This window comes from Montipora capricornis, chromosome 1 (genome assembly GCF_036669925.1).
Source record: "Montipora capricornis isolate CH-2021 chromosome 1, ASM3666992v2, whole genome shotgun sequence".
Taxonomy (NCBI): domain Eukaryota; kingdom Metazoa; phylum Cnidaria; class Anthozoa; order Scleractinia; family Acroporidae; genus Montipora; species Montipora capricornis.
In genome coordinates, this window is record NC_090883.1 from 28,217,171 (window position 1) to 28,227,170 (window position 10,000).

Below are 10,000 nucleotides of genomic sequence, written 5' to 3' on the forward strand. Positions count from 1 at the left end.
ATTAAGTACTACAAATCTTCCCAGGGAAGGCATGTTAAATTTCTGGTTGAGAAAAGTACTCAAGAGACACAAGAGAAGCCAGAGGGGTCCTTACAGAATCTTTGGTCATTATTGTCATAATTTTATGATTGACATATAACTGTTAAAGACTGGAGGCAGCATGGCCAAATGTTTTGGGCAACAGACTTTTAATCTGGAGGTCCCAGATTCAGTCTATCACTATCTAGAGTTTTTTTCAGTAGTCCTTGATTCAACTCCTTCCATGCATTATTTTGTAAATAGCTAACTGGTGTGTCTTTATAGCCAGTTGGGATTCTTAACTTTGTTATTTTTATTTGTATCATTTGTTTCATTGGTCCTGACAAGCTTCTCACGGGAAGTAGTCAATTATGTAAACACGCACTCATGCATGCACTCACTCACTCCGCACTCATGCAGGCACACGCGCACACACTCACGCACACATGCATGCATGTACGCACTCACTCAGTCATTAATTTTATTAATTCAATATTTAAATATATGTACATGTATGTATTCTGAATTGCCAGAACACTTGTGGGGAAATTATACGCAAGATGATTGTGGTTCAAAGATTCCAATGTAAAAATCCACATCATGATCAGAAGCCTCAACAAAATGGTCACGTGCACCTTAACTAATTAATGAAGGGTTGATAGCATATGTGTATTATGCAGAATGAAGGTCACAGCAAAAGGAAAGGTGCTTACAAAGCAAGATTGTAAAAAGCACCAAAAATCACACATCTTTACTAATATTAACTTTATTGCTACTCTAAATACATTCTAAATTAGAGAGTATCAGTGAGATTGGAATACAAGTAGCATTGACTATTTTTTTTGCACATTGAGCAAGTGCACTCTGGAGAATTCCATCCTTATAGTGGTAACCATTCTAAAGTTCCCTAGTAACAATATGGGAAGCTACAGTAATCACTAAACAAAAATGATTATGTAATTTTAAAAGTGTAAAAGTGCCAATTGCAATTTATCTGCTGAAATTTGGTTTGTGTCCAGAACCCTTAAAAGCACATCAAAGTCAAACATTCACTACTTGCACAATCCCATGATACACCTCTATTACCCCCCAAAACTTTTGGATAACCATTGTTTGCAATTTCTCCTGGGACAGGAAAATGTCCCAAGAGAAGTCGAAAACAATGCCTATGCAGATTTTTGGGGGGTAAAAGAGGTGTATTATGGGATTTATGCAAGTAGTGAATGCACAAAATATTTCATAAATTAATAATTCACAAATCAAGCCAGCCTGCTGAATAGCCAATTATTGTTAGTGGCCAATGCTATATGTTGCTAGGAAATACCAAGATTTTGATAAAAAGGCTAGACAACGCTCTCATATGAACTTGAGTATCAACATGTTTTTTCAATGGAACTTATATTGAGGCCAGATCTTGGAAAAGCCCAATCAACCTGGCTGATCCACTGATGGTCATGTCAATCATTATAAGGCAATGGTATTTCTTGGTTCTAGTTCAGCTCTCAAGTTACTTGGGGTGACCAGCTGCTGTATGTATGTTTAATTTATACCTTGCATTTAGTTAGTTATAAGTCTTATTTTGTAGCACAAATAAATGTAACAGTTGTTGTTTGGACCTTGGTCAGCACAAAATGCAGACTGCAGACTGGGTGCAATATGCAGACCAGACACAAAATGCCGACTGCTTATTTGAAAATGAAGTTATTTGAGAAACCATTGGGTGTTTGATGGAATCACAGGTGGCCCAGCCTCAGGTAATGTACAATATAATACAATAGTTTATTGACAACTCCCCATGGGGGCTTTTTAGTGACAATGCAATTAAAAGAAGTAACAATAGTAAGTAAAAAGACTAAAATTAACTCTAAAAACACTATATTATATATATATAATAAAAATTAATTAAATATATAGAATAAAGGAGGGAAAATCAACCTAATTTAGGACAAGTACTTTTTTAAAAGATCTGATCTGAGATTGCGTTTAAAACTACTTAATACACATTGACTTAATTTCAATGTAGGGCTAATAGCGTTCCAAATACTTACAATACGATAATAAAAAGACCTCTCGCCGGTTGCTGATTTACAGAGTGGGATGTTTAATTTTTGTGAATTACGGGTCGCTCGACCACTAAATTATACTACCCCTAGAGATAAACTTATTACTTAAATATTCAGGTGAAAGACCTGTCACACACTTAAAGGCCATACCTGCATCTCTTAAATAGAGGTGTGATTTCACAGGAATCCATTTTAAGCTTTTTAGAGCTGGAGACGCATGATCATATTTTCTAACGTTACATACCGGTACTATGCGAGCAGCATAATTTTGAATCCCTTGCAACCTCTTTATATTAGTGTCAGTAGTGTTTGCCCAAACTGACGAACAATAATATAATTTGCTAAATACTAACGAATTTATAATCATAATGAGTATGTCTTTCCTAAATGCGTGTTTTACGCGGCCTATTTGTCCCAGCGCAGACATACAAGAGGAGACAGTTTTAATGATGTGTTCATTAAAGGTGAGATTTTTGGGGTTTATGTGGGAAACATGAAATGCCAAAAAAGATTGGCTTATCCTAGTTTACAGAGAAGAAAATAAAAAACGTTGGAAAAACACCTACACATCAAAACTTTTAAATGGTTGTGTGAAGTAGGTGGCAGGATAAAACAAAGTAGCCGGCAGTTTATTGCCAGTAGCCACCTTCTATTGATCGAACCTCTGCTTATCCTAGTTTTATACAGCCAAGAAAATAAAAAATAAACTTACATGTACCTTTACTGCATCTTGTGTCCTTGTGTCGATTTGAGGCATTTTGAATTTTGCTCCTATCCTTCTTTAAAAGAGAACAAGGTTGAAGACTTGTAACCTCTGAAGCCAGTGATCACTCTACGATCGAGGATGGTTTAAGCTGAAAAATCAGCTTGATTTGGCCTTTTGTCCACTCACATGAAGCTTGATAACAAACGATATAGCATAACGGCGTAGAGTCTAACAAAAATCGCCACATGCTTAGAGAACAAGCCAGTTTTCATGAAGAACCCACCACTATCTCCAGTTTAAAAAGCCCTTTGGGATTCATACATGACATGACCCGCGTTGGAAGCTTTATGTGAGAGTGGACAAAATGCCAAATCAAGCTCATTTTTCGGCTTAACTCGTCCTTGATCATGGAGTCATCACTGGCTTCAGAGGTTCCGAGTCTGCAGCCTTGTTCTCTTTTAATGAAGGATAGGAGCAAATTTCAAAACCAGCCCAGAACGTCTCAAATTGACACAGGGACACAAGATGAAGCAATGGTAAGTTTACTTTTTTTATTTTCTTCGCTGTAAAAAACTATGAAAAGCAGAGGTTTCAATAGAAGGCGGCTGCTGGCGATAGACCGCTGGGTACTTTGGTCCATACCGCCACCTGCTTCACGATGGCAGGTCTAGAATGCATGTCACATTCCACTGGGCAATCATTGAAGGTCATTGTTTTACGCTTTGAAAAGTAACCAAAACCCTCAATTTGGCTAGCCCTTGGCCTAAGGTTGGTTTTTAGGCCTAGGGTTAGCCAAATTGAGGGTTTTAGGTTATTTTCAAAAAGGTAAAATAATGACCTGCAACAAGTGACCAGTGGAATGTGACCTGTGTTTTAGACCTGCCATTCGCATGACCATTTGAAAGTTTTGCTGTGTAGGTGTTTTTCCACCATTTTCCATCACAAAAATAAAATCACTGAATTACGGAGTTTTCTTCTCAAGAAAAAAAAAAGTCTACATTTTCAAACAAATGTAACGAAAATTGAGTACACAGCGTATTTAGGGGTTAGTGCTCAATTTACATGACATTCGGCCAATAGTGTATTTGAATACTAATAAGGGAGCAATTTCTGTCAAAAATGACTATCATTGTAGTGTTTTATTGCCTAATTTCCATTGCTTTTTAGAGGGAAACACCCGTTGGAAAATGCTGCAAATAGCATTTCCAAACTTGCAGTGGTTGAACATGCCCCCAGACCCCCCTTGAGGCTCATGCCTTCAGCACTCGGGATTCCACAGCTGTCTACTAGGGTTGTCCACATTATGCTCACAATTTTCACAATTATGCTAATTATCTATGCTCAAAAAATTTTCCCCAGATCACTCATTTTTTTGCATAAAAAAGTCCCAAACTCCCAGTCGCCCCAAGTGGCCACGTCCGTTTCCTGTGGTGAAGTCTAGGGGCAGTCGATTATCACCTATATTTCACCACAGGAAAACGGAATCCCAATTTCGAGATTGTACCTAATTCCAATGTATTTATTTATTCATTCACGAGATTTTGACATATTTCCGGGACTTTTTCTTACTATTATGCTGGCGTAATGCTCGATGCTCATGCCTCACTATTATGCTCAAATTTACCGTATGCCGGCATAATGTGGACAACCCTACCGTCTACGTTATTTTCCCAGTCATCCTGACTGCAAAACTTACTCAAAGCACTGGATCATGTTTCCCATGTAAACCCTACAAATCGTTACATTAACTGAGCATTCACATTATGAGTTTGGACCGCCTATGATGGAATAAATCGTTCGACTGCAGGGTGTGCATGAGTTGTGACCATTAAGTTAATATATTAAGCTTACATTACATAGCTCAGATGTGTGTCACTTTAAATGCGTTAACGTAAGACTTCAGCAAAGTTATTGTTTACAAGTACAAACTTAGGAACCCCTCAAAAGATGTCGCAATCGCAAGATAATAACAAGAAACAGTTGTCAGCAATATTTATATGCATTCGACCGGAGATGAGATACGGCATTCTTGATTGTGATTTGTGCATTTTTCCTTACATTAGAGTCACTTCTCCTAAAAAAAAAAATAAAGTTATAATGATTCCTACCTAAATAAGTCAATCTGCCACAAACTCCGCCGCTCTGCGATCAAGTGAGCACAACTTCTTCGAAAGTTCTTCCCATGGATACATGGCCATTGTTTTTTTTAGTTCAAGAGACGAAAGTAGGTTTGCAACGACTTCTGGGAGAATGGGACGACAACCCCTGCCCCTCCCCGCTCGAGGGGTTATCCCTGCGCCAAGGGTGTTGCTGTGTTGCGCGAGTCTGTGTACTTGCACTGGACCATGCATTACTGAGCTCAAGCAACGCCGGCGAACGCACCGTCCCCGACGTCAAAAATGAAAAACCGGAAGTTTACCTTTTCTCTCTTTCAGAGCTCTTTCAGTGCTTTGATTCGATTATACCATAATACCGGAGTTAAAACTAAAGCTTTCGGATACGTTGTTTGAGGCGAAACAACAGATTTCCGATCTCAGTTCATAACGTCCGGGATGTCAAGGTTCTCGTTGCTTAAGCCCACTATTCATCTGTTAACAAAGTATCTGACGTTAAAGTTGTGTTAGTTCATCCTAGCTCCAGTTTTGGAAGTTTTTGCATAATTTCTGAACGATTTTGTTGTGGAAGCGTCTTCATAGATTTGAGTTGAAAACACACCCTTAAAACTTGCCCGATATGTCTAGCGTCTTGCAAATGTTTATTACTTTCATCTCGCTGAGTAATTTGTCACATAGAAGGGGATTCATGTAGTAGCTTTGGAAGATCATCCAACTGTTTGGGCTTTTTCTTTTTCGTGGGCTCATCATATCATTGACATCAAATATTACAGTAATTGTCTTCGGGCGCTCGGTTTTCTTGATTACACAAGATTGTGAATCTCTTAAGGGTGCATTTGATTGACCCTATTACAGAATAAGAATAAGATTTGAAATAGTAGTATGTTTGCCGTAGTTTTTAAGCAACTAGGATGTTGAAGATGTGCTTAAAATTTCATTTTAGCACGTATTTGATAATTTCCATGTGAAACTCTGTAAAAGCGAAGGACTTCTGACTTCAATTCTATGTATTCCAAGTCCGGAATACGGTCGATTGAACGCATCCTTACATTGTAGTTTTAAAAGCTTGCAATACTCACGGGAGAGCATTTTGCCACACGATAATGCAAAAGTTTTCTCTCAGATCGCCCTTTCTTTAAAATATACAGGAAAATAGCTAATATCTAAAACAATTTTAGTTTTATCTCGAATCAAAACAATTGCTTCCCGAGTACTTACAGCGGTTACCATTCACACACGCCCCTCGACGACTTCTTTTTCATTTTTCGAAACTAAAACCCCATTTACACGCGCTAAAAAATCGGCACAGCACCGGCGGCACATTTTTGGCACCACGCTGACCGTTACGTAGCGGTCCCAAACGAAATGTAGCACCATTGCCCAAAACTTTTGTGGTGCCGAGACTACCTCCTGTTCCAACGCGTCGGAATGGAAAATGATCTCGTTTAACACACGTACGGGCTGGGTCTGTTTTCGATCTTCCGGGGGCTTCACTCTATACTGGACGCAATAAGTGTCACAACTTTCTGGAAAAAAAGAATTCATTCGATCGGTTTCTAAAGATAAAATGCTGTGAAAAAGAGCTGTTGGATTACGACTTCGTTCACCTTATATATACATATATTGCCTCCTTCTGCCTTGCAGGCAATGGGTAATTGGCGTAGGCACTTTCGCTAGTGACTGCGAAGACCGATTCTGGAGCTGCAAGACCTGTGGCAGTGTGAACAGGCGTACGTTATCACGTTCGACGGATTGTTTTTGGAAGCCTTCTTGCTCTGTCTCTTCTCCTCACAGATCTTGAGCTACCCTGCACTTAGTACGGTCGTCAGCCAGCGATTCCCAGTTCTCTACACTGATTTTGGCTGCCTTCATGTCTCGTTTGCAAATGTCTTTGTAGCGAAGAAGCGGCCGCCTTGGCGATCGTTTGCCTTGAGCCATCTGTTTATAGAGTAGGTCGTTTGGAAGGCGCTCGGGACGTGGATATGCGGTGGACATGGCCTAGCCAACGTAATCCACGATCACAGGAGGTACTGGATAATTGGCAGTTCTGTAGTTTCAAGCATTTCCTGGTTGGTGATCTTATCCTTCCAGGTGATTCCAAGAATTTGCGGAGGAATCTGACGTGGAGTGTGTTCAGTGTAGCTTGTTGTCTGGTGTATGCAAGCCATGTCTCACTCTAATACCACAGGGTGCTGAGGATGCATGCAGAGTAGACTCTGATTCTGGTTTTTAAGAGCAGTTTTTAGGTTTAGCCAGACACGCTTCTACAGTTTTCCGAAATCCGAGGCTGCCTTGCCTCACCAAATGTATATCTTTCCATGCACGCAATATCAGTTAAAAGCAAATCCGTGACTATATAAAATCTTTACAGTGGTTTTCAATTGAGTGTCGAAAGTAATTAGCGAATTGCTTTGGTTTTGCATTACTTCATTCAGTGATTGGTTCAGAGTTCTCGCGCCACTTTTTCAACCAATCAGAAGTGAAAACAAAACCAGTCGTAGCTCGCGCGTGCACATTTTCCCGCGCTTTGTGTCGGCTTCGTGTAATTACTTCGAGTTTTGATTGGTTTACTGGATTGTCTCTGTCCTTTTTGATAGGCCAAAATATTTACTTGATTGAAACTCGCCCTAAAAGCGTCTCGAAATAAATAAATCTTTAAATGAGCCTCAAATGAGTCCACCGATGTTATTTCACGCAATGTATCAGGTAAAACGTTTCAATGTTTGGGGGCAGCCATAAAATATAAAGAAAGCTCGATCCCCTAACGTTTTCTTGGTACGCACTCTTGGATGTTCTAGTAAAAGCTCCTTGTTGGCAGTCCTCCTTGTTAGATCTAAGCGAATAGTTACATTTAGATTTCATAGTAATAAGCTAAAATATATGTAACCGATTACAAAAATGCTAATAAGATACTGACCAAAAATGTATTTTCAGCTGGTATTCCAAGCAATTAGTTGCGGTTGTTTCATTTCACACCTGGCGCACCCACTATTGTGCATACTGTTTTTCATGTATGTCAGGATTGGCCAATTATTAGTATTTATACCCTCCGCTGTCTCTTGAGTACCATTCACGCTTGCGGTTCCATACAGTTTATTCATCTTTCTGCTTTAAGCCCATCTATTCGTGTGATGCCCAAAGACCAGATACAGAGCGAAGGTTCGTCCGTTTCGGCTGAAGTAGGCCAAACGTCTTCAGGTGACAGTGGAGGCAGCTCAGCAGCCGTTGATCAAGTCTTTTCCATGTTCAAAGATTTTCTTGAGAAAAAATTAGAAGACAAAGGAAAGCAAATTGAGCATAGAAGTAAGTTAGATAAAGAAGTTGTGCAGGTAAAATTCAAAGGGAACCAGAGACAATTTAATGCTGAGCTGGATACCATTTTGGAAAGTATTGAAACCGAGAGTGAAAGCATCGAGCCAAATTTGTCGCAAATCAAGAAGCTTTCCCAAGAAGGCAGGCAACGTATTCGAAAGCGGCAGAATCTGATAAAAATCGCTGATAAAAGCAAGGACGGCTGGCAGGTCGTGGCGAGTACGAGTCAGACGAACTTGCATCCGGTTCCGAAGATGAAAAACGTCTTAAGAAGGCAAGGGAAGCTGCGAGTCGCAAGAAACGCCAAAAAGAATAACTCTCCAGTGATCGTGGAAAGAAACCAAGAATTGCTTTGGGCGCTGATAATCAGCTTTTTCGTGGTAAGATAAAGAGCCTCCTTTTTACTTTGTATGTTCATATGTGTTTTGGATCCGTTTGCGCATCCTACCATATTTCTGGTGGTATTTGTTTGTATTACGGGAATTTAAGGGTAAAATGATTTACGTTCGTTTGAGCGAAGCGAATTAGAACGTAAATGTATTTTCCGCTGGTATTCCAAGTAGTTAGTTGCGGTGTTTCATTTCACACCTGCCGCACCCACTATTGTGCATACTGTTTTTCATGTATGTCAGGATTGGCCAGTTATTAGTATTTATACCCTCCGCTGTCTCTTGAGTACCATTCACGCTTGCGGTTCCATACAGTTTATTCATCTTTCTGCTTTAAGTCCCCCCCCCCCCCCTCCCCACCTCCCGTTTGCTACAGGTTTCGCCATTGCCTTTATCTTTCAGGCCGTAGAGACGCTTCTGGCGACTTCTTTCGCTGTTTCAAATGCGGCAAATTTGGACACTGGGCTAAGGACTGCCGATCCTTGTCCTGGCCGGGAAGTTACCAGCCCTTTAGCTACAATTCTTTCCCTGGATTCTCCTACAACAAGGCAACCTCAGGCCAATCAGCTCAACCAAAGCAATGATGATGCCTTGGCGCAGGTACATCAATTTACACAGAATTTCGAACTTGAAAGCGGACATTCATCGCGTGTTAAGGGTAATCTGAAGAACAATTTAGTTTTCTGGAGATCTATAGGTGCTCCGGATTTCATTTTGTCTATTATTGAAAATGGCTACAGACTGCCATTCATTAGTTTTCCGTTGGCCGTAAAACTGAGCTTCTTAATTCAGACCGGGTGCGTATGGTTACTGAGCAGCCTTTTGTTGTGAATCCTTTGTTAGTTTCTGTACAACCATGCGGTAAGAAGAGGTTAATTCTCGATTTGCACCATGTCAATAAGTCATTAATTAAGCAAAGTGTTAAGTATGAGGACTGGAAAATTGCTATGTCTTATTTTGTGAAGGACGGGTTCATGTTTTCCTTCGATTTAAAAAGTGGTTATCATCATGTTGACATTGCACAAGAGCACCAAAATTTCTGGGGTTTTCATGGCGTGCGCCCGATTCCATTAAGGAAATATTTTATGGTTTTACTGTGCTCCCGTTCGGTCTGTCCTCTGCCCCTTGGGTTTTCACTAAGGTTTTGAAGCCTTTAGAAAAGTATTGGAGAGTACAGGGTCTTTGTATAGCTATCTTCTTGGATGATGGTTGGGCGATTGTTCAGGATAGAGAAAGTTGTCGCATTAAGGCCGGGGCTGTAAGGGCGGATTTGTGCAACGCAGGTTTTGTTGTCAATGAAGATAAATCGGTATGGGAACCCACCCAAGTTTTGGGACTAGCTGGGTATTACCTGGAATGCTGCATTAGGTACTTTGAAAATTGTGGAAAGGAGAATTG

At 40.2% G+C, this 10,000-nt stretch overlaps 2 protein-coding genes across 3 annotated transcripts in view; one reads left to right on the plus strand and one right to left on the minus strand.

The window, feature by feature from the left end:
- Positions 1-5,022, minus strand: part of LOC138037644 (polyubiquitin-C-like) — a 22,029-nt gene extending 17,007 nt beyond the window's left edge. The window contains exon 1 of one of the 2 annotated variants that reach the window (XM_068883548.1): positions 4,896-5,022. The gene's annotated coding sequence lies outside the window, so the exon portion shown is untranslated. Of the gene's footprint in view, positions 1-2,799; positions 2,959-4,895 lie in introns of those variants that run through there. The other variant, XM_068883553.1, reaches the window with a different exon arrangement.
- A 3,010-nt stretch (positions 5,023-8,032) lies between these two features.
- LOC138013915 (uncharacterized) lies at positions 8,033-9,433 on the plus strand. The gene is made up of 3 exons (XM_068860953.1): positions 8,033-8,294; positions 8,418-8,593; positions 9,005-9,433. The coding sequence occupies exons 1-3, from the start codon at positions 8,033-8,035 to the stop codon at positions 9,431-9,433; spliced, it is 867 nt and encodes a 288-aa protein (XP_068717054.1).
- The last annotated feature ends 567 nt before the right edge of the window (positions 9,434-10,000 follow it).

Bases quoted from the DNA above. Each gene is read 5' to 3' on its own strand.
- LOC138013915 (XM_068860953.1), top strand. From the start codon at position 8,033: ATGCCCAAAGACCAGATACAGAGCGAAGGTTCGTCCGTTTCGGCTGAA. The intron at 8,295-8,417 runs AAACCGAGAGTG...GCAAGGACGGCT, and splicing joins TACCATTTTGGAAAGTATTG to GGCAGGTCGTGGCGAGTACG. The intron at 8,594-9,004 runs GTAAGATAAAGA...TTTATCTTTCAG, and splicing joins TGATAATCAGCTTTTTCGTG to GCCGTAGAGACGCTTCTGGC.